The following is a 26,664-nucleotide window of genomic DNA, read 5'->3' on the forward strand; positions in this document are numbered from 1 at the left end:
ACCTCCGTCGGACACTGATCTTTTTTGGTAGCCCCTCCCCCTTCCCAGCCAATCCACAACCTTGAACTGTAGGGGCTTCCTCACCCCTCCGTGCCAGTGTCTGTCTCTCTCCGCATTTCATTCTATGCATTTCTCAGGGGTTGGCTTTGGGGCTCTCTCTCCATCTCTGTCTCTGAGTTCTTCACTCTGCCCGTCTCTGTGCCGCCAGTTTTTCTCTCTGCATTTCCGCGGGTGTCTCTGCGTATCTGCCTCTCTTGATGTCTGGCTATTGGTCTGTGTCTCCAGGTGTCCCTGTGCTTCTCTGTGACTCGGTTTCTGTGTCTTTAGCTCTGTGTCTGTTTTTATCTTTCTAGTTCTTGTGTGTGTGTGTGTGTGGTGTGGGGGGGTGTCTCTTTGTATCTGCAGTTCTCCCTCTGTGGGTCCTTATTTCTGTCTCTTCCAGGGCGAGGTCATCTCTGTCTCTCTGTGTATATCTGTCTGTTTCCCCTTTCTGTGCACTTCTTCCCATGAATCTCCGCCTGTTTTTCCTCTCCCTTTGGGTCTGGCTCTTTCTCCCGGGGTCACTGACAGTCTGTCCGTGTCTCTGTGTGTCTGCCTTTGGGCCCTGGTCTCGGCACCTCTGTGCAGCTCCACGTGGAGACCCAGCTCTGCTCCTGATGTGCGCTGTGGCTTTGGGGGAGCCTGGCCCTCAGTTCTCCCGCCTCTCTCACACCTAAGTGCCCCTGGTAATAGACACACAGCCACTCCCAGCTCAGAGAGAAGCTTTATTCCTCGGGGCCATCCTCAGGGCCAGGGCCAGGGCTGTGCACAGGCCGGCTCAGCCCTCAAACTTTTTCTTGCGGCCTTCCATTCCACTGAGCGCATCGATGTTCTTGCGCCAGTCTCCTACCTCCCGGTTTTCCTGGAGGAATGGGTCAGAGGTTAGGGTGTCTTCCTGGTCTACAGGCTCTCAGATATCCTCCACTTGCCCTCCCGCCTGCTGGGCCACTCTATTCTGGACGCCCATCACACAGTCTGGTTCTGGAACACTTCTTGTCCCCTCAGAAGATCCCTTCCAATTTGCCCCACTTCCTGTCTCCCTGCTGTACTTCCTGTCTCCCTCTTGGACTTCCTGTGTCCTTCCTGCACTTCCTGTCTCCCCTCTGCATTTCCTGTGTCCCTCCTGCACTTCCTGTCTCCCCTCTGCATTTCCTGTGTCCCTCCTGCACTTCCTGTCTTCCTCCTGCGCTTCCCGTTTCCCTCTTGGACTTCCTATCTCCCTCCTGCACTCCTTTTCTCTCACAAACATCCTGCAGACATCATGCACTTCCTGACTCCTTGCCATTTCCATTCTCCCTAATGCACTTCCTGTCTTCCACTTCTACATTCTGTCTTCCTCTTGCATTTCCTGTGCCCCTCCTGTACTTCCTGTGGAAGACCCTTACCAGATACTTCTCCCCTCAACTCCAACTGCCACCTGCCCTCAGGCTAGTCCCTAGAATTGCTCACACACACACCCCTTCTCCCCTAAGCACCCCCTTTCCTGGACCTGTAGCCACACTCACCTTCTCCGTGTCCTCCTTCTTCACCTGCTTGAGGTGGGCCCGCAGGTCTAAGGACTCCTTAGCCCTGGTCCCCAGCAGTGCCTGCATCATGGCATCTGCAGAGATCCGCACTCTACGCAGAGTGGGCCGCTTAAACTTGCCCCGAAGGTCAAAGATCTTCTGGGTCAGATCTGCGATCTGGTAGCAGCCATAAAGAGAGGTGGAGACCCCTCCTTCCACTTCCTCCTTGCCTCACTCTTCCACCCTGCACTTCCCTCCTATCCCGATCCAGGTTCTACCTAGCTTAGGCTCCTACCACCTTCGAGACAAAATCCAAGCTCCCCATCCTGAAATTGGAACCTGATCTGCCCCACCCTCATCTCTGAAAACTACTGACACATCCCAGTCCAGCTACATGCATCTCACAGTTCCCTGGCCCACACCTGAACTCACTTACCAACACTTGAGGCTCCAGCCACACATTTTCACAAACATATTTTCCGCTTTCCCACCTCTCGGGTTTTGCATGTGCTGTTCCCTCTGCCTAGAACAGCATTCCCTGACCGTATTGTACTCATCCTTCTGCCCCCTCCCTGCCAGGCTCACAGAGTTGTCCTGGGTCTCCTGGTGTCTAAGCAGCTGCAAGGGTCCAGGCTGAGACCAGAGCCCCAGGCATCACCTCCCATCCTGAAGCGACCCAGACGGCCCAGTGTCTCCCACCTCTGTGATGTTCTTAGTGACTTTCACCTCCACGTCGTATCTCTCCTCATCCACCTTGTCCACGCGGGCGTGGAGCTGTCGGCACAAGTCCTGGTGGAGGAATGTAGTGTGCGTGGTGGGGGGAAGGCTGGGGTTCTGGACTCCTGGGGTCTGAGGGAGGAGGAGCTGGGGACCTGGACATCTGGTCCTGGAGGAGTAGATTGAAGCCAGACCCTGGGGGACTGCGAACAAAGCAGAACTCCAGAGCCAGGTGTTCTGAGAATCTGGACTGGAGTGGGTTGGAGGAACCGACCTCTGGGTTTTGAGATTGTAGGCAGCTGCAGGCCACATTTCTGAACTCCTGAGGGTAAGAATTGGGAAAGTGTACCCGAAGGTCCTGAGCAGAAAGGGGGCATAGTAACTGTACCCCTGAGTCCTAAGGGATGCAAGACCGGACAGTAGGAAACTCAGATGCCGGGCTAGGCAGGAGTCCCTGATTGGAGCCGGTACCTGCAGATCCGCGAAGCCCAGCCCGGCCAGCTCCAGAGGCTGGCACCGCGTGCTCAGAACACGCCCCTTCTCTCCTCGCCGCTCCTCTGCTTCACGCTCCAGCTCCTGTTTCGCAATCTGCAGCATCAGGGTCTGGGGAGGGCACGACGGGTATGGCAGCACAGGTATGGGGATGAGGACAGAGCGGGATAGCCACCCCCGCCGGGCCCCGTCCTCTAATCCCAGGCCTGCTTCCAGAGACCTGAACCCCCCAAGGTTGATGTCCATCATTCCAAGGCCCCGCCCCTCCCTTTCAGGGCCTCCCGCCCACCTGCTCTTCCGAAGCCCCACCCAACTTCCAAGCCCCGCCCCCTGAAGACACCTAGGCGCTCTCCCCAGGCGCATCGCACCTTCAGCTGCAGTTTTCTCGAGGCGGAGATCTTAGACTTTTTCTGCCGGGGTGAGACAGAGCAAGGAAGGATGAGCGAGGAGGATCCGAAGGAGGACGCCGGGAGGAGCTTCAGAACCCGCCCCCTCAAGCCGGGTCCAGATTTAGTCCCGCCTCCAACTCCAGCCTTCAGTCTACGGGAAGCCACGCCCCTCATTCCCATCCACCAATGTGCTGTCTCTGGCTACGCACCTCCCCCCACCATCTCTAAGCAATCTCAGTTCCCACGGGCAGCGGGACTCCGCCCATAGGCAAGCTCTCACCAAACAGAGCCCAGCCCTCTGATAAACTCCGCCCCTGAAGCGCCTCATCCGCTTGGGCTCCGCCCTCGACCAAAGTCCGGTAAAGGCCCTGGCTCCGCCTCTCCTCCCCCAGCCGCGGGTAACCTAAGAATCCGAATCCAGATCCCGCGAAGTCCCGCCCGGCTCCGCCCACCGCGCTGGCCCCGCCCTCACCTTGGCGTGCGGCTCCGTGGCGTAGGCGCGGTAGTTGGCTGAGGAGCGGCGTCGTACAGGGGGTGGCGCGGGAGGCGGGTCCTCCGCCTGGGATTTGGGGAACGGAGCTGAGTTATCACAGGGACCCCCCCCCTCCCCAGCCCCTCTCCATGCAGTCTTCCAGGGCTGCAGCCTCTCGCCCCAGAGCCCTCCCGGCAGCGCCCTCCCCGGCCAGGCGGGTCCAGCCCACGCCGACTCTCACCGCATCGCCGCTCCTGGAGGGAGAGAAACCAGGAAAAGGGGATTAATGGTAGGCCTGGGTCCTGTCCACGCCGTGTCCTAAGGGACCCCAGAGGCCCCTCTGACCGACAGGTCCGGCCCGCCAGCTGCCGCTTCTCGGCTCCTCTGGGTCGGATTCCCAGACTCTTACCTCATTCCGATGCCCAGGAGTCCTGTCCCTACCTCCCTTCTCAGGCCTGGAATCCAACCTCGCAGCTCTCGCCCCTCACAGGAACCCAAGGGATCACCCCCCCTATCCGCCACTGCCTCGGTTCTCAGGAGTCCCGGTTACCAATTACTCACCGGTCCGCCATGCTGAGTCTCAAGCCAGGGGTTGCGGAAGGCAGAGCAGGGGACAAGGGGCTCTTGGAGGGTCAGTGAGGGGGCGTCCGGAGTGACCTTGAAGGCCCCTGGGGCTTCTGTCTCGTCCGGTCTGCTCAAGCCTCACTGAGGACACTGAGATAAAGGGCGAGGACAGAGACTAAATATATTGCTGCCCCCTCCCCTCCCTGCCCAGGATTCGAGATAACGGGGCGCGTGAGGGCTGGGGCGGGCCATGCTCCAGCTGGATCACCTCTCCACCTTGGCGGCCTGGGAATCCAGCCCCTCCCTCCTCCCACCTAGGAGTCCAGACCCCCAACCTCTCCATCCTCAGACCCCGATGGGTGTCCAGGCCCCCAAAACCCTCCTCCTTCTGACACAGGAGTCCAGGCCCCCAGCCCCTCTTCCCTCTGACACAAGAGTTCGGACCCCCAACGTCCTCCTCCCTCAGACCCAGGAGTCTAGGCCCCGCCCCCTCACTAAATTGTAATTCTCCTTGAGGGCTAGAACTTTTTTTTACCATGTTATGGTCAGTTTCAGTGCCCCAAACCTGTTAGCCAATCCATAAATTTTGCTGATTTATTTGAGAATCCAGGTGTGGGGTGCCCAGGCTCTCAGCAGGCAGCACGGAGAAATTCACCCGTAGCCCTCTTGGGAACCCAGAAATCTGGTCTCGAGTCTCTTCTCTTGAACACTCCTGCCCCTCCCCTCTCCCAGCCCTTGGAGACAGACTGAGGGCAGGAAAGACACACGGACACACGGAGAAGAGGATCTGGCTCTCTTTACTTGGACCACCCTAGTGTTGATCAGCCTGTGAGAGGAGACACCCCAGCCCCTAGTTAGGAATGGGATGCCTGGGGATGAGGGGACCACGCAGAGGGCCTGAGCCCCAGGGCCGGATCTCCAGGCTGGTTTTAGAGTCTTGGGAGTGGAATGTAGAACTCAAGAGAACAATCTAGAATTCTAGGAATAAAATATAGAATCCCAGGAATGGAATCTGAAATTCTAGCGACACCTCTGGCGCTGAGAATGCTGGGAGTGTAATTGAGTATTCTAGAGGCGCGTTCTGATTCTAGGGCCCGACTTTAGAAGTTAGGGATTGGGGAGTTGGTCTCCGGAGGTACAGTCAGACTCTCTGGTTTGGGGGTCTGACTCCCTGTGGGTGGAACCAAAGCCTCCAACAGTGAAGCCTGAGACTCTGAAGGCTGTTTGAGGGGTTCAGAGGGTGGGATCCCGCCTTCAAGGGGCTGGGTCAGGTCCTCGGGGGGAGGGTTGGTTGCCTCAAGGGGCGGGACCAGGACTTCAGGGGGCGGAGTCCCAGATCCCACAGCTGGGTCCTTGTGGCTGGGAGCAGAGTCTCCGGCCTTGTAGAAGCGCGCGAAGGTCTGCGAGCTCCTGGCCCCCGGCTGTGGGGCGAATCCAGCCGCCTGTGCTAGCTCCCCGACCCGGGTGGAGAACCCCTGCAGCTGCTCCTGCCGCAGGTCCACTAGGAACCTGGAACCAGGAAGCAGCGTGTTAGGGGACCTGGCTTTCCGCCCCCAGCCTGGAAGTTCCCCGCCCTGCTCTCCGCTGGCTCACTGGGCTAATTCTACAATGAGGCGTCCTCCGGGGGCCACGCAGGCACCGAGCTCAGGGCTGAGAAGATGGACCATCCTGCAGAGAGAAAAAGGGGAGGGCTGAGGCTCAGACTTTTAGGTCCTGAGGGAAGAGGCGGGCTGGGGACCTAGACACTGATTAAGGAGGGTCTGGAGACTTGGATTCCTGGGTCTGAGGGAGGAGGGGTTGGGGGAGGAAAATCTGGGAACCTCCCAGGCACTCTTACCCACAAGCCACGTAGAGAAGCTGGAACCGTCCCTTGTAGCAGCTCTTGTGGTGGAGGGTCTGGGCAGAACCGAGGGACAGGAAGTGGACAGTGAAGGATTCCGGGACAGGGGCTGCTGGGGAAGGGAAGACTGGCAGGGTTAGGCAAACAGACAAAACTTGGAGATGACTCGCCTTGTCCGTCTTCAAGCCCTTTCTCATCCTTCCTCTTAGGCAGATTCCTGGAAAATTCTGGGAGGATTGGCCTGGCACACAGAGACCCATTTTACAGACCAGGCAACTGAGATTCAAGAGAAGAAAAGAGAGTGGTTGGCCCATGGCCACACAAGACATCCATTCACCCGGGAGGGCCAAGTTAGGGGATGGGTGGAAGGAGGCACGACCAGATTTGGGGGGGAGGGCTCTCCAGCGTTAAGCTGGGACCCAGCTTAACCTTGTTAAAATGTTCTCAGCCTCTTGGACTTCTGCAGGTAGGATGAGAATTCTACTACTGGAATTCAGAATGCTAAGGAGGGTGTCAGGATTTAGCAAAGGAAGAGAAGCTCAAAGAGAAGAGAGAAAAATAGACCGGATGTCGGGAAGGGGAGGTCACTTGTCCAGGCATTAGATACCATACCAGTTCATGCTTGGACTTGAAACACCAGGAGCCTGAAGCTCGGGACGGGGGTCCGGGTCCCATTCTCTCCCAGACATGATCACCCGAGCCCCAATTCCATCTCAAGGAAGAAGGCTGAGTCCGTCGCTTACCAGGCTCCGGGCTTCCATCCGCGTCGCCTTGCACCTGCGCCGGGTCTCCCTGGGTGGCTCTCGGGCGCCCCCAGGCGGCCATCGCTCGGAACAGCTCCGTCACGTTGTGCTGCGTGATCTCGCCCGCGGTCTTTGGGGGAGAAAGGGCGTGGCGGGATGCGGGGCTAGGACCGCGGGGCCGGAATGGCAGGGGAGAGGCTTAGAGTACGCCATCCCCACACTCCCCCACACCCAGAGCTAGCATCTGATGGGCAAGCTTACACTTCCATACTGGCCCTAGGAAGTAGAGAGGGGGCGCATAGGGGGCGGGGCCTCGCGAACTCGCCTCCAGCCCCAGCACCTCCAGCCTCAAACCTTGATAGGCTGACCGTTGCTGGTCTTCAGGAGGGTCTCGTCGTCCGCTTCGATGCCGAAGGCCACGAAGGGCCCTGTGACGATGTCCCCCCAGTACCCGCGCGCTGCTACACGCTCCCCGCGCTGGGAAATCAGGGAGAGAGGAGACGGGTGAGGTCGATGTTGGGGACTCCGACTCCTGGGCCCCCGAAAAGAAGCAGCAGCCAGGGCAGGGAGTGGACTCGCACGTGGCTCAGGAGGCGACCGGACGCCAGGGTCCTGTTGGGCACGTGATAAGCGCTGGAGTCTCTGAGTTCAAAGGCGACTCCTGTGTCCCTCCAGCGCCGGAACTCACTGGTGTGGATGACTCGGGCCTGGAGTGGGGGGATGCAAGAAAAGAGGCCTCAGTGAATCTGGTATATGGATCCCAGGATCTCCTCCCAAAGACCCAGCACTGAGGGCCTCTGGCACCCTTTTCCTTCAGACCCAGGATTCGGGGCCCCCAACCGCTGCTTCCTCAAGCCGCAGCCCCTCCTCCTACACACCCAGGACTGGAGACCCCAGGCCTCTCCTCCCAGCCCTCACCCCGCGATCATGCAGCTTCATGTGCAGGTCCCAGTCGCTGACACCGCGCCGGGCGTCGTACCGGGAGCCCAGGTAGTGGCGCAGCCTCGAGTCCCACAGGCGGCTCATGGGGAAAGCCTCGGGCCCCTTCTCCCCTCCGGCCCAGAAACGAAACACGGCCTCCAGGGCGTCGCGCTCGCGGAACTGCACGACCAGGCCCGCGTGGAGAGAGAACGAGAGAGAGGCGGCTGCAGGGACCGCGGCTTCTCTTACCTGATCCTCCCTTCCCTCCCAGGGCGTGGGAACGATTCTCTTTTTTCTCAGATGAAGAAACTGAGGCTCCAAGAGTAGAAGCCACCCCCAGGGCCATATCCCACTGTGGGAGCCGGGGAGCCCTCAGCTCTATCCATCAACGCAAACCCTTTTGGACTGCTTATCCCCATTCTTCCCACCGCCACCCGGATCCACGCCGGTGACGGTCGCGGGCCGGGCGGCGGCACCTTGAGGGCGCCCAGGCTGAGCCAGGGCAGCTGCTCCGCCAGGCGATCGGGCTCCGGGACGAGGCGAGCCAGGCGGCCGGCCTGGGTGCGCACGAAGGCGGCCACAGAGGGGCGCAGCAGCGCGTTCCCCCACACCTCCAGGAAGGTCTCGCTCCTCTCTGCGGGGAGGGGGGAGAAAATTAGAGGAGGGGGCAGAGGAGTGAGCCCAGAAATGAGACCCGTGCGGATGACGCATACCCACTTTATAGTGATCTTCTTATTCCATAGTCGTGTAATCAGCACAACGGACCCAGGCAAACTCCCTACCCACCCGAATAGCTAGAACACGAAGAATAACTTACACCCCACCTAGGTCTCCTCGCCTATTCCTTCCCACCCCCTGCAGGTAACCCCAATCCTGAATTTCATGTTTGTTTCCCTTGCCTTAAAAATGGAAAAGTTTTATATAGATATAGATGGAGATGAAGATTTATGTGTGTTAAAGTGTTGAATATTTTCATTTTAGTTAAGAATCTTATAAAAGGGACTTCCCTGGTGGCGCAGTGGATAAGACTCCGGAGCTCCCAATGCAGGCGGCCCGGGTTCGATCCCTGGTCAGGGAACTAGATCCTACATGCATGCTGCAACTAAGAGTTCGCCTGCCGCAACTAAGGTCACACAGCAAACAGAGTCAGAATCTGAATACAGCCTGCCTGAGTCTACACTCTGCTCTAGGCACTAAACTGAAGTTTTTGTTACTGGGAAATAATCATTTCCCACCCAAATCCTCCTTCTCCCCCTCCTCCTTATAATCCCACTTCCAAGGCCGCTTCCTCCACGCAGATTCCCTGGGGTGCACACCTCTAACTAAGGGAGACTCAGGACTCAGGCTTTGGGCAGGACTGAGCTCAGCTCAGCCAAACCCTCCCCACATCTGGGGGACTCACTACCTCTCAGGAAGCCCTTTGATCTCTTTTGGGCTTCTCCCTCGCTAAGAGGTTTTGAATGCTTACACTGTGTCATGCACAGTTCTGAGAGTTTTATGTGGCTTTTCTCCTGGAATTCCCTAAATGATTCTAGGAAGTATTATCTTTTATCCCCATTTCAAAGGTGGGAAAAGCTGAGGCTCTAAGGCTACCAAACAAGTGAGCAAGTGATGAAATACGGAACAATGTCCAAAATGTTTAACCGCACCCTTGAAATGCCAGAATTCCTGCAGGGAGGGGGAAGGAGCTGGGGGCCAGATTGCCGGGTATTTGCTGACCTTGCAACCCCATCTTCTCAGGATCCTCCAGAGCTAGGCTGAAAATCAGCATGTGTCGGGCTACAGCTTCCATATTATTCTCCAGCACATAAAACTGGAAGGATGGACAGGGAAAAATGATTGTGAGACCTGTGTTCCTGGCCCCTAGGAGACCCTGGAGCGGGAAACCTCAGCCCCCTCCTTCCACAGGACCCAGGAGACCTGTACACCAGCCCCACTCCTTTAAACACAGGAGTGTGGGCACTCAGAACCCTCCTCCCCATCACTACTCAGGAGACTTGATCCTTAGGCTCTTCCTCTCGCTTCAACCCAGGAGTCCCGAACACCAGCCCCTTCCCTCCTCAGGACCTAGGAGTCTGGGTCCCCAGCTCCCTCCTCCCTCAAGGACTCAGGAATCTGTGCTCTTATCTTCATCCTCCTCCTTCCAGGACCCCATAATCCCAGCTTACACGGAACCTCCTTCGAGGCCAGAGAGCCGCCCGGGTCAGGGTCCGTAGCAGGTGTCGCCCATCCACGGAGCCCAACAGCAGCACATTTAGCTCGGGGGTCCCGTGCTCTGTATCGGCCTGTGAGTCTGGGTCCACAGGAGGACCTGACAAGACGACAGCGGGCTGGGGTTGGTGGCCTGGAGAACGCCCCCTGCAGCCACCCCCCAGCACGATGAACTACAACTCCCAGCAGGACTTGCACCCCTGGCCTTGTTTTTTTGGGTTTTTTTGCGGTACGCGGGCTTCTCACTGTTGTGGCCTCTCCCGTTGAGGAGCACAGGCTCCGGACGCGCAGGCTCAGCGGCCATGGCTCACGGGACCAGCCGCTCCGCGGCATGTGGGATCTTCCCGGACCGGGGCACGAAGCCGTGTGCCCTGCATCGGCAGGCGGACTCTCAACCACTGCGCCACGAGGAAAGCCCTGGCCTTGGTTTTAAAAGGAGCTGTGCCTCTAAGCATTCTGGGACTCGTAGTTCGCAGAGGTATCTAGGCTGTCCACTGGAGGGCGCCCCCCGCCCTTGGACCCTCAGAGAACGTTAGCGCCAGAACGTTAGTGTCTGCCAGGCTGTGAAAGTAGCCGCTGTGTCGGATGATTTGTAGTCCTGTGTGGGCGACTCACTCTCAGCCTGCAGGTCAACCGCCGGGGACAGGCCCCACCAGGACACAGAGCCGAAGCCAGTGCCCGAGCCCGCTGGTGTGGTCATCTCCCTGCGGGACAAACAACCCGGGAATCCCCAAATATCGTGTCTGCATTGCACACCCATTCCCCTCTCACCTCCGCTGACTTCTCGCCCCTTTCACAGCCCCCTCACCTTTATCCTTCTAAATAACCCGAGACGTCCCCTCCCTCCCCTCTCGGTGCGGCGCTGGGATCCGAAGGCCCCTACACAACTGCTGCCCATAGTCCCCGCCCTTTTCAATCAGTCGGCCAATAGGAGTGTGCGGGCTGGCACCACCGCCATAAACTGACCAATGAGAGCGAGGGAGACCTGCCCGTTGCAAACTTTTAGCCAATGGGAGCGCTAAGGGTTTGTGGGAGCGGTGGGCGAGAGGACGCGGTTGTCATGACGACGGCGCTGAAGGGGAAGGGGCGGGGCCGGAAGAGGCTGGGGCGGAGCTGGGGGCGATCCAAATTTCTGGAAGCTGGAGGCCTGGGCCGATTCAAATTTAGAACGGAACAGAATCTTGATCAACCCAAATTAAACTGAGGTGGCTTAGACCATAAACTATAGACCTCTGTGGCCCCATTTCCCCTCACACCCTGGCTCTATCACACAGGGCTTCTCTCCAGGTGAGAAAAACACAGCGAAGTACTGAGGCCAGCTAGCACTGGCTCCGGTTGCTACATTTTCAGGAATTTTATGACCTGGTTTTACACACAATCATTACTAAAAATTAAACTTTTTACTAAAAATTAAATTCCAATAAAATACATTAAAATAAACGTAATCATACTCAAAACTCATCACTTCCTACTTTATTATATTTTACAATTATTGATGGTCTTAAGGTTATTTACAGCTATTGTACCTGTAAGAAGGAAATGCTATTTTCATGCGATAGTTTAAAAAATGAAGTTGGCAAACTAGGACCATGGGCTGTCTATTTTTGTAAATAAAGTTTTATTAGAACAAGGGCCAGGATTAGGATAAGGCAGAGAGGTCCAAGTGAAGGGTCAGATCCTGTCTTTAAATTTAAAAAAAAATATTGCATTAAAATACTTTCTATCTTGATTACCGGGTGTGTTGGTTTTGGTGAGTTTGTTTTTGTTTTGGCTTTGCCTTAAATTTTGGGACCCTTGTTCTACTCTGGGAAATACTATAGGATGGTGTGGTAGTAGGCATCTCTTCTCAACTCTATATTCAGACTTCACATCGGTGGCTTGAAATCAGCCACAGTGACAGTATTTACACCATGGAAGGGGGCAAGCTACACAACAGGGCTTCAGAGAGATGGTAACAGCACACCTCAGGAACCACACCAAGTCCTCTGTTGTCTCCAGGTCTATATGGCTTGTGTTGTTGTTTATTTATTATTTATTTATTTATTTACTTGGCTGAGCCAGGTCTTAGTTGTGGCACGCAGGATCGTTTTTTTTTTTTTTTTAGTTGCAGCACATGGCATCTTTTAGTTGCGGCATGTGAGATCTAGTTCCCTGACCAGGGATCGAACCTGGGCACCCTGCCTTGGGAGCATTGGGAGTGTGGAGTCTTAGCTACTGAACCACCAGGGAAGTCCCTTTATGGCTTGTGTTGCTCCTTCTAACATCCTCCCCTTCTCCCCCTGGAAAACTCCAAATCCTTCTAACCTTAGCCAGGGATCTTCCTGATTTCTGCTCCTGCTTTTTCAGCAGATGGCCACTGTAGTCTACCCTGTGACTCCCAGTACTTTATATCTGGGGTTGAGGACGCTTGAGAATGTGGCTTTTGGTGCCAGCCATGGCTGGGTTTACACCTTGTCCTGTCACTTGCTGGCTGAGAGAACTCGGCCAGGTGACTTAACCTGTCTGTGAGTTCCACAAGGGCAGGGACTCCAGCGAGACACATCTCCAGATCATCCCCAGCACCCAGCCCAGGGCACAGCACCCAAGGAGCCTCGGTTCTCTGTCCCCTCTCCTCACCCTGCTACATGAACTTAGCCAAGTCAGTCACCCTCTCTGCCTCAGTGTCATGTTCTGTAAAATGGGAAAGGTAACATGCAACTAGCAGGAGTGTGGTGGGTTGAAAGAAGGTCCACCTGCCTGCTGAGGACAGTTCTGGTTAGTGGGAAGGAAATGAAGGCTGAGTTTTCAGCAACCCTCCAGGAGTGGGCCAGCCAACCTGGGCCCCTCCTGAGTCAGCCTTCAGCCCACTAGAGCCCCAGATCCTGACTTTCTCCAGTGAGGCTTAATGTCTTTTATCTTCATCACCGCCACTCTCCACAACGTTTCCTCCACGGAGGAGCCAGAGTAATCTGAAATGTGAACCAAGCCATGCCACTTCCCTCTAAAACCCTACTGAGGTTTCTCACTGCAGGTAGATACAATCCCAGTTCCTTAGCTTCACCTCCTAGTTCCTGTGTGATCTGGCTCTCGGCTGTGTCTCTTACGTCATGTCCCCACCTCCACCCCCATACATCCACCCTGATGCTCCTCTCCAGCCACACTGGCCTCCTGGCTCTTTTGAGAATACATCAAGCCTGTTCTTGCCCCCAGGGCCTTTGCAAGGAACTTGGGGTTCCTTCTGTATGGAATTCTCTTCCCCCTCATCTTTGTGTGTGTGTGTTAAAATACACACAATACGAAGCTTACAATTAATGATGTTTAGTACATTCACAGTATTGTGCAACCATCGCCACTATCTAGTTCCAGAAATTGCTCATCATGCCATAAGGAGACCCCATACTCATTAATCAGTCCCTCCTCATTTATCCCTCTCCCTAGTCCCTGAAAACCACTAGTCTACTTTTTTCTTCTCTGTGGATTTGCCTATTCTAGATACTTCATATAGTTGGAATCATACAATATGTGGCCTTTTATGTCTGGTTAAAATCGTGTTTTCAAGGTTCATCTATGCTATAGCATGAATCAGTTACTTCATTCCTTTTTGTGACTGGATCATATTCCATCGTATTTCCCCTTCATCTTTGGAAGCCTCATGCCTTCTTGTCATTCATATCACAGCCTAAACACTACTTCTTCAGAGAAGCTGTCCCTGACAACCCTTTTTAAATGATCTGAGCCCTTACTGGTTTCCTTCCCAGTTTGGTCGCCACTTGTAATGGTTCTATACTTCTCATTTGTCTGCTTACTTGTGGAGACATAGACCCAGGGATCCCAATGTCATCATCTAACTCAGAACAGATTCAACCCCAGGATTTAGAGAAGGACTTCCTGGATGTATGATCCCGAGCAGGTCATGTTAATTCCCTGAAGCACAGTTTCCTCATTTGTCAACTGGGAATAATAATCCTGTCTATTTAATGAGGTTGCTGTGAGGATTATTATCAAAAGTAGTAGCAATAATAGTAATAACATATACATAGTACTGTCGTTATAAAGATGCCCCCCACTCACTCACACATGAGAAATTATTGCATTCCTTTGGAGGAACTTTTTAAATTTCATGGACCTCACAACCTAGGTAACTGATCAGATTTCCCTTTTCCCATTGGCTACCAGGAAGCTCAGGGGTAAGTTCTGCCCCTTTCCTTAGCACATGGCAGTACTTGTTGGCTCATTTTCCACTTTACCTGATGCTCAGAGAGCTCTCTTGCCAAATGTCATGGACCTTTGTCCGTCACCTGAAATCCTGTCTGGGATGAGATGGGGGAGAAGCCAATAACATGATCAACTTTCCTAGACACAGACTGAGAGAAAGAATTTGTTGCAAAAAGAATGAGGTGTAGCTGGAACTACTGTGTCTCCCTGAGGAAATCTTGCCCTTTCTCTCATTCTCTGGGGATTTTATTCCTAGACGCTGCATATCTACTTTGTTTCCTTGATGACAATAAGTTGCTTGGAAGTAAAGTCTGGATTTGCATCTATTTGGGGGTCCCGAGCTTCCAACAGAAGCTGGCATACAGAGGGCCTCAGGGAATATAGAAAGGATGGATGATGCAAGGAAGAAAGAAAGGGAGGGAGGGAAATATGGGTACGAAAATCTATGTAAATCATGGGTGAGGGAGCAGATAAATTCATGAATAACTAAGTGAATTCTCATTGACTCCTCACAGCAAATGTACAGTAGGTGTTAGTATTATCATGATTTTTTTCAGGTGAGGAAGCTGAAGCTTGGAGGGGTGAGTGAATGAATAAGTGATGGAGTGAATGGGAGAGTGAGTGGGTGAAAGGATGGATGGATGAGTGGGTGGGTGAGTTTCCGTGTGTGTTTCCAGGATAGGCAGCCCTATCCCTGCCCTTGTGTGGTCCCACCCCTGGAGGGTCCCTCCTGCGTTCCCAGTCTTCACCCCTACCCACCTCCATCAAGGAGCACCGGTCCAGGCCAGCAAAGTTGCTGAGTATTTATTTGGTCCCAGGAGCGGTGCAGGAATCAGACCGGGGACAGGAGTGGGTGATACTGTGCAGGAAAAGGGATACTGGGAGCCAAGGGGATAGTAGGCTGGGATCACTGATTGTCAAAGCAGAGGACGAGACCCTGGGATGGCGGGAGACCAGACTGCTCTCCTCCTCCCCCAGGGGTCCCTGGGGCTTTGGGGCATGTGCCATATTGGGGGAGTTGGCAGGTTATCATGATTGGCATAATGGGGATGGGGAGAAGGCAGGAATGGGTAGAGTGGGGGGGGTGTTAGCGTTCAGAGAAGGCTTATAGGTGGGCATGGATGTGGCTTTGGACAGGAGTCTGGGGTCAGGGGCTTGAGGGTGGGTATCAGGGTGCTGGCGGTGGCCTCACTCGGTCAGGGGGCCGCAGCGAGTGCCACTGGGCGATGGGCCGCCGGGGGTTGGCCAGCATGTCTGCCCAGTGCCGCAGCCCAGCGCCCCCGGCCGCTGCCCCTACGGCCACCCTCCCGATGGCCTCGTTCTTGCCCAGCTTGTCATAGTCCAGCACAGTCAGCTCCACCTGAACCTTCTGAGGTGGGCAGGGGAGGAAGAAGAGACAGAGAGTGGGGTAAGGAGGTAATGTGAGGGACTCAGATTTCATTGCTAAGGAGACCCTCTCCCTCACAACCCTCATTCTGAGGGGTCTTCCTAGGCCCCTGGGCTAAGGCTTCATCTGGAGCTTGGACCGGGGGAGGGGGCGGAGATAAACTCTCAGGACCCCGTTGCTCAGGGGTTGTTAGGAGGCCCCTTAGTCAGCCTCCTAAGGGGGGCAAATCTTCAAGACTTTGAAGTGGGTGGAGAGGCCGGGCCTTAGGGTTGTGGGGAAGTCTCTTTTTCTCAGTAACCAGAGCTCCTGAGGGCAACGGGCACCCTGGTCTTGCTTGGGGGTGGGGCTTCCTGGTCCTCATGGGAGAAACTGAGATTGAGAACACAATCAGACCCCCAAGACCTGGCTTCTCAGGGTTGCTAAGGAGTCTCCCTTCCCTCAGCAACGGGGGTTTCTAAGGGCCTGGGACTCCGGGGTAAGGGCTGCTCTGGCAGGGGCTATGGGCAGGTCTGAGCTCACCTGGACCTGGTCACAGGGCACCTCGAAGCTGAAGGCCTCGTTGTAATAGGGGTTCAGAGTATTCTTCTTGATGGTCGTTTTCTTCTTCCGCACCTTTTTGCCACCCTGCAGCAGGTGGACCTTGACATACGGATCTGGGGAGAGGGAGGAGGGATCTTATAACCCCACCACTCTGGTGAGTCCAAAGGGATCAGGTTGAGGGGAATGCATGAGACTCTTCTTTGGAACAACACAGAGACAGCCCATGGACCCCTCAGGTCTCCCTTTCTCTGTGCCCAAATAGAATCTAAATCCTCCATGACAGCCGGGATCCCCCTCTCCCCTATGAGACCCTCGGGGCCCAGACACTGCCAGAACCTTAGCCAGAGAACCTCCCCCGCCCATCATCACCATTTGCTTGCTTCCCACACACCTGACAGCCCTGCTACATCCATCTTCTTCAGGTTTTTAGCCTCCAGGACGATGACGGTGAGCTTCCCGGCCGTGGGGACATAGCGGAGGGAGAAGCAGATGTCACCTAGTTTCTCCTGCTAAAAGATGGAGAGGGAGACTCATCAACGGAACCGGGGCTCCGCATCCAACCCCTCTGCGATTTTTCTTCCCTCCCCCTCGTGTTGAAATGGTATGGTCCAGAGTTAAGACCCGGGTGGTACAATCCGAGGGGGACTGCCGAGGGGAGGCGTTGATCCACCAGGATAGACCTGGGAGCTACTCTTCTGCAGCAGGTGGAAGTGCTGGAGCCCAGAGGATCGCGGAGGCCTGTGATCTGATTGGCCCGGGGTTGAGGTGGGCGGGGCCAGATGTGGGGGCGTGGCCACGCGTGCTCACCTCCTCCCGAGGAGCCGCCTGCAGCTCCCGCCAGGCCAGCACTGGCCGCCCCAAGTCCACGGAGCTCATGGGGACCCGCACCTCCCCAATGGAGTCGTTGCGGGAGAAGCGGTCGAAGTCATATACTGCCATGACCAGTACCCTGCCCCCCAGCTCCACGTAGGGGACCTGGGGGAAGGGGGACGCAAAGAAAGCACACGGTGAGAGTAGGAAGTGGGACACAGCACATCCAGGTGGAAGGCGATGAGTGGGGGCAGCGAGGGTCCCAAGGAACAGTTAGGGGGGGTGCCTATGGACCCCAAATGGGACAGCCCAAGGACCAACGAAGCAGTCCAGGGGCCAGTAGTGCCCCCCAAAGGGACAACGCAGGGTCCAGTGGAATAGTCCCCAGAGCTGGTAGCTGCCACCAGTAAAAGCCGAAGATATCGGTCCCAAGCGTTTCAGAGACTGGGGACAGGCTGCCGGGCATAAAGCACTGAGGCCACGAGCTCACCTTGAAGGCGAAGTTCTCCCCAAAGTGTGGGTTCAGCGTCTGCCGATGCACCCTGGTCTCGTGCCGCCTCCGTTTGTCTGGCAGCAGGTAAACCCGCACGTAGGGGTCAGAGGAGCCACCTAGGTCCAAGGCTGCCAATCCCTCAGCTTGCACGATGCCCACCAGCAGCTGTACAGTGATAAGGGGACCCTAGTCTTAGCTTCCCTTCCAGAGCTTCCTCCAAGAAGGGGCTAGAACCCCTGGGACCCTCCCCTCCAAAGCATCTCCCCTCCTCCACACCCACCTGGCCACTCTGGAAATCATAATCCAGTGAGTACTGTAGTCGTCCTAGTTCATGCTTCTCTGCCACCTGCTGCCCTGGCCCAGATGGTGTCGGCTCCAGCTCCTCCACTTCTGGCTGCACCTTAGAGAGCCAGGGGCAAGGGCAGGTGAACTCTTCCCCTGATAGTGATATCCACCCAGGCGCAGAAGCCAAAGGAGACTCACAGATCCCTCCAGCTATACCTGAACACTTGCAAGCTAAGCAGAGTCGGTGTTTGATTAGTGATGTCTGCCACAGGTGGGACTAGCCACGGCAACACAGTGTGGTACGTTTGTCAGTGTTTTATTAGTGATGCCTGCTACCGGTGGGGCATAGACGTGATGACACACATGCAGTGTGCTTGTCACGACTAGACTAGAAAAACAAGCACTGACAGTGTCTCATTGCCTACAGGATGGATGCAGATTTTAGTTCACACATTAATGGATGTATTGGGATGATTGTCCAAATTGCCACATTGATCAGTGATCTTGGACAGAAAATATGGAGGAAAAATGGCATATTTAGTGTGTATTTGCCATTCTAAACTAGAACAACAAAGTCAGAAAACTTCTTAACCTAAGCCACCGATTTTCAAAATGCAATGTGAATCAGAATTCCCCTGAGTAATGTGGCAAAATGCCTTCACTTCAGAGATTCTGATTCAGTAGGTCTGGCACAAGATCCAGAATTTGCATTTCAACAAGTACCTGAACTGATTCTGATGCTGATGGTCTTTGGAGTCACTGGCTTAGGGGAGAGGGATGAAGGGCCCTAAAGGACACCCCTTAAGGGTAATAATTTTAACAGCTATTTGTTGAAAAGGGAGGTAAGGAAATACTAGTTATGGTCCACAAACTTGAGGCTCAGAGACAAACAGTGAATTTCCCAAGGTCACAGAGCCGGTTGCTCTGGGTTGGAAACCTAGGACTCTGGCTCCCAGGAGAGCCTCATTCCACTCTGCATTCAGAGGCCCAGTGCTCAGATACTTGCACCTGTAGCTTTCCACGCCAACGACGTCTTCCAACTCGCGTTTGCTTCAACCTCTCAAGGCTGCCATACAGCCTCCTCCCTTGTCTCCTTGCCCCAGACCTGTCCTCCACAAGGGTTCCAAGGGATTCATCCTAAAGCCCATGTGACCTTGTGCCTCTCCCACTCAAAACTTCTGTGGCTCCCAATCACCTTCATTACATGGGTACTGCTGAGCTCTCCAGAAACCTCACCCTAGAGCACAGGATATCTGTATGCTATACCCCAGCTATTGTGAAGAATGACTCTTTGTTCTCCAAATATCCCTCAGAATCAGGATTCCAGGCCTCAACACATGCTCCTCCTTTGAGGTAGAATGTCCTCTCTGCTCTGAGTTAATTCTGAGTTCCTCTGGGTCTCAACACAGAAGTCACCTCCTCCAGGAAGCCTTCTCAGACCGCCTAGGCTGTCAGGTGGTTTCTCTGTGCTCCCATATGCCCTGTACTGCCTCTAATGTGGCACATACCACCCTGTATTTTGAATGTCTATATGAGCATCTGACTTCCCCATCAGGCTGGAGGTTCTTGTGAATGTCTGGTCTATCTCCAGGTCCCCAGGTCCAGGTTAGGGCTAGACACACAAGGGAGATGAGCAAACACAGCGGGTGTAAGAGGGAAGGAGCAGGGACTGAGGCTGCTGGGCCATTGAGAGGAGTAAGGGTGAAGGAAGGAGCAGGGCTGAAGGGCTGGGCCAGGCCACACCTTGTCTATGTAACTCCGGCCCAGCTCCTTCACTTCCTGAAGGTGGACCTGGGCTTGAGCCTGGCTCTTCTTGCCCATCCGCCTCCGACAACGCTTCCGGTAGAGACAGAAACAGCAGCTGAAGACGAGGAGGCCTGAGACCAGCACGATGGTGGCCAGAGCCCAGGGGGGCACTGCAGAGGACATGGAAACAGCAAACATTGAGGCCCTGAGAGACAAGCAGGCTGATTCATTCTGTATGACACGTGTCAGCTGAAATCCTGGCCTTGTTTTCCCTCCAGCCATTTCCATTCCATTTTATTCCCATGTTTTCCTTCCAACTGGTCTCACATATAAAACTATTTGAAGACCTAAGGCAGGCTGACACCATCTAGATTTTCTTGCCTATTAGGATTAGTTCCACCTCCTCTTCTACTCCCATTCTAATCTTTTTGCTCAACCGCTGTGTTTTAGAAGGCTTAACCCTTCTCTGGGCCTCAGTCTCCCTCTTTAAAAGAAGGGAGAGGTGGACCTTCCAATTCACCAATCCACAGTTCCATTCCATTCCACACCCCTTGATTTGGTTCCTGATTTTCTCACAAACCCGTTCCTTTTTCATTTCATTTAGATTCCAATCCAGGATGCCGACTATAATCTCACCCGTATTTTCCAGCCCGCCAGCCTGAATTCACCCGTTCGAACCCCGCCCCTGGAATCCTAGCCTGGCTTTCCCTCCGCTCCACCCCGGGTTTCGCTCACCAGGGCCGTGGCTGATGCGACTCGAGTCAGGAGGCGTGTCGGTCGCTGGAGGCCCCGGTGTTGGGGGCTCCGGGAACATGGCGGCGGGGTCTTACTGTTCTTTCTGCGGAGGCACCCAAATGCTCTAGTCCCCCCACACCCACCCCGTGCATCCGTCGAGCCATCCGAACAACAAAGAACTCCAACTCCCATCGGCACCCTGGGCCGTATGGTCCCGTAAGGGAACCTGCCAACCGCCGCGAGGCATGCTGGGGGTTGTTGTTTCAGCCTTCCTGCGACGGAGGGCGAGGGCTGGGGGTGGATTCCAGGACCAAGTCTCATCCCAAGGGACGCCCCCTCCCTCCAAGGCCTCCAGGAATCCAATCCCGCTGACTTCTGTCCCTTCCTTGCCCTTCCCCGGGGCCTGAACCGGAAGTGGGCGAGGGCGGGCGTGGGAACCAGCGCACCGGGTTGCCCAGAGCAACGGCTGGCTCCACGAGGGCGGGGTGAAGGTAGCGCTGGTTGCCCCGGCAACGGCCTGTTGCCAGGACAACGGGCGGGGCTGACGCACAGAAGCCGAGTCCCAGAGGCGCAAGTCGGTTCGGTTCCCCGTCCCACCTGGGACCTCAGACCCGGATACCCCTGACAAGCGAAGATGGGGAGGACGCGGCCTTGCCCGTGCGTCTGTCCACGCGCCCAAGGCTGGCTCCTCCCTCCACATCTGGCCCTGGGAGTGAAGACTCAGGCTGCCCTCCCTCTCCCACTCTTGCGGGGAATGTGAGGGGCGGGCGGCTGCCCTGCTGCCTTGGCTGGGCCACCACATCCTTTTCAGCCGGTTTGTCTCTTCCGCGCACCCTGAGCTCTGTCTTCACACCTGTCCTCGTGACCGCCTCGGCCTCCATTCCTCTCTCGACCCCACATCGAGGTCCGTCTCCCCGTCGGCTTCTCGCCGCTCCTCCGTCTGGGTTGTCTGGCCTCTGCCTGTTGTCTGATCTCAGTCTACCGGGGTCTCGCACCCTCTTCCACTGCCTGCTCCTCCCTTCCCTCTGGCTCTTTGTCTCCACACCTGTCTCTAAATCCCATTCTCCCTATTTCAGGCTCCAGCCCTCCCACTCCATCTGCTGGTCTCTCCCAGTGTCCCCGCCACCACACACACACACGCGCGCGCACATACACACACCATCTCTCTAGGGATGGAAATGAGGATGGGGCTTAGGGAGGGGGTTCCAGTGGCTCCTACCTGCTCGGTGGCTAGACAGGACCCTCCCGAGAGATACCGAGGCGCCGGCCCCGCCCGGACCCCGCCCCGGCACGCGTGTGGCTGGCGCTGTCCTGGGTGCTGATCGCGGAGCGCTGTGGGGCGGGGGCTCAGCCGAACGGAGCCGGCCCGGGGTGTGTATGTGCCCGTGTGCGTGTGTGTAAGCGTGTATATGTGTGTGAGAGAAAGCCTGAGAGTGTGTATGTGTGTGTGCGCGTGCGTGTTCGGAAGGTGGAGAACCCCGCCCCGGCCCTCGTCCCGCCCCAGCCTGGAACCACCAGGGCGCCCACGGATATTTATCCTGGTCCCAAGGATTTTCTGCCTTCTAGTGCAGCCACCGGGCATACAGACCCCTTCTCCCCACCCCAGACCCCGGGACTGTCCATAGAACCAGGCTCCAGGATATCGGGTTCTAGGACCCAGAAGACCCTCTCCGGAGACCCAGCTATTCAGATATCCAGACAGGAGACTAAGCGTGAAATTCTCCAGCAAATCCGATACAGACTTCACTCCACCCTCTAAGTTCCCCTAAGGCCGTGCCCAGAAGGCAAGCCCCCGTGCTCCCAGCTCCAGGGAAGCGAGTCCACACTGCCCAGACCCTAGACCTACAGCCTTCTTGGAGAGACTCAACTGTCCAAACCTACATTTTTCAGGTGCAAATTGTGAGTCCCTCTAGTTTCCTCCCTAGGACATTGGCCTCAGTACCTAAGCGTCAGGAACCCACCCCAATATTATTTCCAGACCCAGAAATCCAATGGGGCAAGTGTCTCTGGGGAGCATAGTGATTTAATAAATTATGGGATAAAAGAAAAAATATGTACAGGCAGTGGGGTGCAGGGAAACCTCAGATCCTCGAAGGTTGATGATTCAGTTTCTGGAGTAAAATACGGGCAGGATCCTGCCTGGCCTGCCCTCGCGCCTTGGGTGGCCACAATTCTGGACCCTTGTTACTTCCTTTCTTCCTCAGAAATCAGCTTGTTTCCTTGAGACCCTGCAGCCTCTTCCTCCCTCAAAAAGCAACAAGGAAATCCTAGATCCCATCCCTCTCCTTCTTCAAGGAACTGGAAATCCAGGATCTGGGCTCCCACCTGACCTCTCTCCCCCTCCGGAAAGCAGGAATTTAGGCTGCCAGCCCCCTCTTCCTGCAGGGCCCAGGGGTGTGGGACCCCAGCCCTCTGCTGTCCCAGGGGTCCAGGCATCTGGGGTGAAGTAGGGATGCAGAATTTGAGTCTAGATGGGCTGGGGTCTCAGCCCTCCCGCAGCTTAGGCCTCTGTAGGAGCTACATTCTCGAAAAGCAGGTTCTCATAGGTGGGCCCCTTCTCAGCGGGCACTGGGGATGACTGTTGCAGAAACCTAAGGATGCACTGGTGTGGGAACACATACTGGGCCTGGGGACAGAGCACGGGCAGGTGAGGGTGCGCTACTGAGCCTCGGCCTGCTTTCCTCTGGGGCCCCACCCCACCCCACCCGCGCTGTGCCCGAGGATCCCCATCACCTCAGTCTGCACCGTATGTGGCCGGCTTTCTCACATCTCCATCATGTAGCTGAAGGGCCCCATGAGACCCTCACTCTCCAACTGCCGCAGCAGGACATCCAGGGCAATGAGGGTGCCCGAGTGGCCCACGCCAGCGCTAGGCGGGGACAAGAAGGGTCAGACCACGGGAGGGGGAGTCTCAGCTGACTGGAGGGATCTGTGTTTGGAGCACCCAGGGGTCAGGGTATTCAGTGAGACTATTCTGGAGGCTACAGTGTTAAGTGGGGGTTACTTCATTAAGTAGGAAGTAATAACAAATGACTATGCTCTGTGTTCTATCTACCTGCTAGGCCCTGTTCCAGGTGCCTTACGTGCTTTTTTCACTCCTCCCACTCCTAAGAGGTAGGAACCATTAGTTGAGCGTGCCCATTTTACATACGGGGCAATGGAGGCTGAGTGAGGTGAAGTCGATTGTCCCAGGCCACTCAGCTAGTAAGTGACAGAGCTAGGGTTCATACACGGGAAGATGAGCTCCCAAGCTTGTCATTTAAAAAAAATTTTAGGGCTTCCCTGGTGACGCAGTGGTTGAGAGTCCGCCTACCGATGCAGGGGACATGGGTTCGTGCCCCAGTCCAGGAAGATCCCACATGCCGTGGAGCGGCTGGGCCCGTGAGCCATGGCCGCTGAGCCTGCGCGGCCGAAGGCTGTGCTCTGCAGCGGAAAAGGCCACGGCAGTGAGAGGCCTGCGTATCGAAAAAAAAAAAAAAAAAAAAAAAAAATTTTAAACATGAAAATGACCGTTTTATTTTATTTTTCATTAAAAAAATTTTTTTTTTGGCTGCGCTGTGAAGCTTGTGGGATCTGGGCCCTCGACAGTGAAAGTGCTGTGTCCTAGCCACTGGACCACCAGGGAAGCCCCCAAGGAGCTGTTTTAAATGTTTCTTAAAACCTTTGGCTGCCTCTCCCTCCTGCTCTTCACCCCTCTTCCCTCCTTCTCCCCATGCATACCTCCTCCTTTACCTCTTTTTCTTTCTTTCCCATCTCTTCACCTTTATCATCATTCTTGACCTGCATCACCGCCCCTTCACCTTCTGCCCTCCCCATCTCCTCCACCTCCTCTAGAAGTTCCTAAGGACCCAGAGAACCCTGGTTTCTGAGCCCCAAGGGGGCGGTTTCCTCACAGACAGAGGGCTCTGGCTGGTCCTCATGGGCAGTGTACAATGGGGGGGCCTCCCCTCACGGTCTGGTCCAGCCACTGCCAGAGCATCTTCCAGAAGGCCAGCAAGGGGTCTGGGGAGTGGGGGACGCCATGGTCTGGCCAGGTCACATAGTGGAACTGACGCACAGATAGTCTTCTGCTCTTGCATCTAGACGGAGGGGAGTTGGGGGGAGCTCAGGACCCGGGGGCTGGTTTCTGACCGGTGGGGACATCCCTGGGGCACATTGTGGTCCCTTGCGGGAGTGGCGGAAGCTTAGACTTCATGGGGAGCTCTGGGGAGGGGACTGCCTGGAATATCACGGGGGTGGAGGAACTGAGGGTCAAGGTGGGGCTGAAGGGGTGGGATGGGGGCTTACATGCCAGAGCTTCAGATTTCGTACTGTCCAGTTCTCCATCACCTCCTCACCCACCAGGGTCACATGCGTGCAGGGCTGGGCGTCTAGAGGCCAGTAATGCTCACACTTCACCTGGGGGAAGACTGGGGCGGGTCAGAGTACAGGAGGCCCCAGAGCACCTTCCCTGGTGCCCCTCCGCAGGGTGGCTCTTGTATTCAGTGCCAGGGAATCCCCCCCTGCTCTGGTGACAAGGCAGGACCCACAGGCAGCCAGGTGTAGATTCATCCCAGCTGGGAGGACTCTTCTTTCACAAGGTCCTTGAGATCAGCTTCACCCTGTAAGTGGACAAATGGGTGGACTGGCGGAGACAGGAAGGTTGGGGCTGTGGTGGAGGGACTCAGTGAGGTCTAAGTCAAGGTCTACCCTGGGATCAGTGTCTGGGGCAGGGTCACGGGCTGGAGCTCAGGGGTCAGCACCCAGGACCCAGGTGTCCTCTCACCTGGGCAGACTCCACGCAGTTGGTCAGCATGAGCAGTGTGGGGCTCCGCTGCCCCTACACCAGGCGCCAGAAGTCGCCCACAGTGTGGGGAAGGGGGCCCTGGACTGCAATGAATTCCCGGAGGCTCCAGAGACCCTGGTTGAGGAAAACAGGTAGGACACATCCCGCCTCATCTGGCCCTCGTCTTCCGAGGCTCATTCAGCATCCTCCTGGCTCCCAACCGCAGCCTTACAGGGATGCAGCTGGCGTTGATGTACTCAGAGCCCGGCTCCCCAGGGAGGGGCGTCAGGGGCACATGGGACCAGTCATCTAGGGGAAGAGGCCGGCATTAGCAATGCAGGGGGCAGGGTGGGAGACCCGGGGATAGAGGTCACGCCGACACGTCACGCTGCACACAGACAAGGGGAGCTGGGAGAGGGTCTGAGGGACCTCGGGCGGGAGGGGCCGGCCTGGGGTTTCTCAGCTCACAGGGGCAAGAGCTTTGTCCCTCAAGGGTAATAAGGGGCAAGGGTCAGGCCTGGGATGTTGACAAAGTCACGGCTGAGAACAAAGTCAGCAGAGGCTCGTGACTCACAGTGCAGCACGTTTCTGTAACGGTTCTTGGCGCTGTTCTCCGGAGCTGAGGCCACCGTCTGGGACTGGCTGTGGTCCTCCAGGGCCGGCTGCTCGGGGCGAAGTGAGGGGAGGGTGCACGGATGCTGGATTTTCTCTGCCCTCCCCCAGGGATACCCGCGTTGCTCCCTCCGCCTTCCTAAGTGCCACCCCACTCACCCCTTGCACCCTGGAATTCTGTAGCACCTACAGAAATAGGACAAGTAGGACTTCCCTGGTGGCGCAGTGGTTAAGAATCTGCCTGCCAATGCAGCGGACACGGATTCGAGCCCTGGTTTGGGAAGATCCCATGTGCCGTGGAGCAACTAAGCCCATGAGCCATAACTAGAAAAGGCCTGCGCACAGCAGCGAAGACCGAACGCAGCCAAAAATAAATAAATAAATAAATTTATTTTTAAAAAAAGAAAGAAACAAATAGGACGAGTGTGTGCACCATGCCCGGGGGGGCGTTTTGGAGGAAGGGCAGGAGGATGGGGACTGGAGAGGTAGGTGAGAGAGGAGGGGTCAGGGGAAAACCAAGGTGTTGCTTTAGGATTAACCCATCCAACCAACACTACAGTAAGAGTTCAGTGAGTCAAGAAGGTGGATAATCATGGCTGAGAATTTCTGTATGAGCCAACCAAGTATGTATCCCTGCTTCTGTTCAATCCCAAAGGGGTGGAAAGGTCTCCGTGGACACGTGGGGCTCAGCTCGGCTCCCTCTGTTCTCACCCGACCTGGTACTCCTCAGCAAAGCCACAGCCGCTGTCCTCGTGTTTCCTGACGTGGTCGGCAAAGTCTTCAGCCAGGACGTCCCCTGGGAAGCTGTGGGGGAAGAGGGGCACATCACCTCCTTTAACCTTGTGCGCTTGGGGTAAAAGAAAAGGATTTTGTGTTTTGTTTTCTTTTTTTTACCTCCCCAGGACTTATTTATCTTATAACTGGAAGTTTGTACCTTTGATCACCTTCACCCATTTCACCCTCTGCCTCTGGTAACCACCAGTCTGTTCTGTGTATCTACGAGTTCGAGGTTTTTTTAATCTTTAAATTTTGGCCACGCCGCACAGTTTGTGGGATCTTAGTTCCCCAACCAGGGATCGAATCCGGGACCCTGGAAGTGAAAGCACTGAATCCTAACCACTGGACCCCCAGGGAATTCTCTCGAGTTTTTTTTTTAGAGTCCACACACAGGAAGTCCCCTGCATACGAAACTTCAAGTTGTGAA

General features: G+C 55.7%; 3 protein-coding genes across 20 annotated transcripts; all 3 read right to left on the reverse strand.

Moving 5' to 3' along the window:
• Window positions 1-751: 751 nt before the first annotated feature.
• TNNI3 (troponin I3, cardiac type) lies at window positions 752-4,316 on the reverse strand. Of its 2 annotated transcripts, XM_033845873.2 has the most exons (8): window positions 4,176-4,316; window positions 3,856-3,868; window positions 3,615-3,701; window positions 3,122-3,163; window positions 2,733-2,864; window positions 2,244-2,333; window positions 1,545-1,721; window positions 752-901 (listed from the first exon to the last, which is right to left on the reverse strand). In XM_033845873.2, exons 1-8 carry the CDS (start codon window positions 4,184-4,186, stop codon window positions 818-820), a joined length of 636 nt encoding a protein of 211 aa, XP_033701764.1. In that variant the 5' UTR covers window positions 4,187-4,316; the 3' UTR covers window positions 752-817. The 2 variants fall into 2 exon arrangements, with proteins under 2 accessions (XP_033701764.1, XP_033701763.1); XM_033845872.2 differs by lacking the exons at window positions 3,615-3,701; window positions 3,856-3,868; window positions 4,176-4,316 and having other exon boundaries at window positions 3,122-3,441.
• Window positions 3,615-10,616, reverse strand: DNAAF3 (dynein axonemal assembly factor 3). Of its 2 annotated transcripts, none has more exons than XM_033845817.2 (12): window positions 10,509-10,616; window positions 9,851-9,993; window positions 9,402-9,495; window positions 8,159-8,316; window positions 7,680-7,862; window positions 7,343-7,468; window positions 7,116-7,238; window positions 6,762-6,891; window positions 6,016-6,127; window positions 5,772-5,846; window positions 4,176-5,687; window positions 3,615-3,868 (listed from the first exon to the last, which is right to left on the reverse strand). In XM_033845817.2, exons 1-11 carry the CDS (start codon window positions 10,591-10,593, stop codon window positions 5,279-5,281), a joined length of 1,638 nt encoding a protein of 545 aa, XP_033701708.1. In that variant the 5' UTR covers window positions 10,594-10,616; the 3' UTR covers window positions 3,615-3,868; window positions 4,176-5,278. The 2 variants fall into 2 exon arrangements, with proteins under 2 accessions (XP_033701708.1, XP_033701707.1); XM_033845816.2 differs by having other exon boundaries at window positions 6,016-6,130.
• An 869-nt stretch (window positions 10,617-11,485) lies between these two features.
• SYT5 (synaptotagmin 5) lies at window positions 11,486-25,020 on the reverse strand. Of its 16 annotated transcripts, none has more exons than XM_073796199.1 (13): window positions 24,849-25,020; window positions 24,613-24,684; window positions 24,371-24,481; window positions 23,977-24,162; window positions 21,303-23,538; window positions 20,084-20,186; window positions 19,346-19,518; window positions 17,598-17,717; window positions 17,315-17,482; window positions 16,822-16,989; window positions 16,406-16,523; window positions 15,994-16,127; window positions 11,486-15,456 (listed from the first exon to the last, which is right to left on the reverse strand). In XM_073796199.1, exons 6-13 carry the CDS (start codon window positions 20,160-20,162, stop codon window positions 15,256-15,258), a joined length of 1,161 nt encoding a protein of 386 aa, XP_073652300.1. In that variant the 5' UTR covers window positions 20,163-20,186; window positions 21,303-23,538; window positions 23,977-24,162; window positions 24,371-24,481; window positions 24,613-24,684; window positions 24,849-25,020; the 3' UTR covers window positions 11,486-15,255. The 16 variants fall into 16 exon arrangements, with proteins under 16 accessions (XP_073652300.1, XP_073652294.1, XP_073652302.1 ...); XM_073796193.1 differs by having other exon boundaries at window positions 21,303-22,952; window positions 23,397-23,538; window positions 24,371-24,684; XM_073796201.1 differs by having other exon boundaries at window positions 21,303-22,328; window positions 22,817-23,538; window positions 24,371-24,684.
• Window positions 25,021-26,664: the final 1,644 nt, after the last annotated feature.

This window comes from Tursiops truncatus, chromosome 19, assembly GCF_011762595.2.
Source record: "Tursiops truncatus isolate mTurTru1 chromosome 19, mTurTru1.mat.Y, whole genome shotgun sequence".
NCBI lineage: Eukaryota > Metazoa > Chordata > Mammalia > Artiodactyla > Delphinidae > Tursiops > Tursiops truncatus.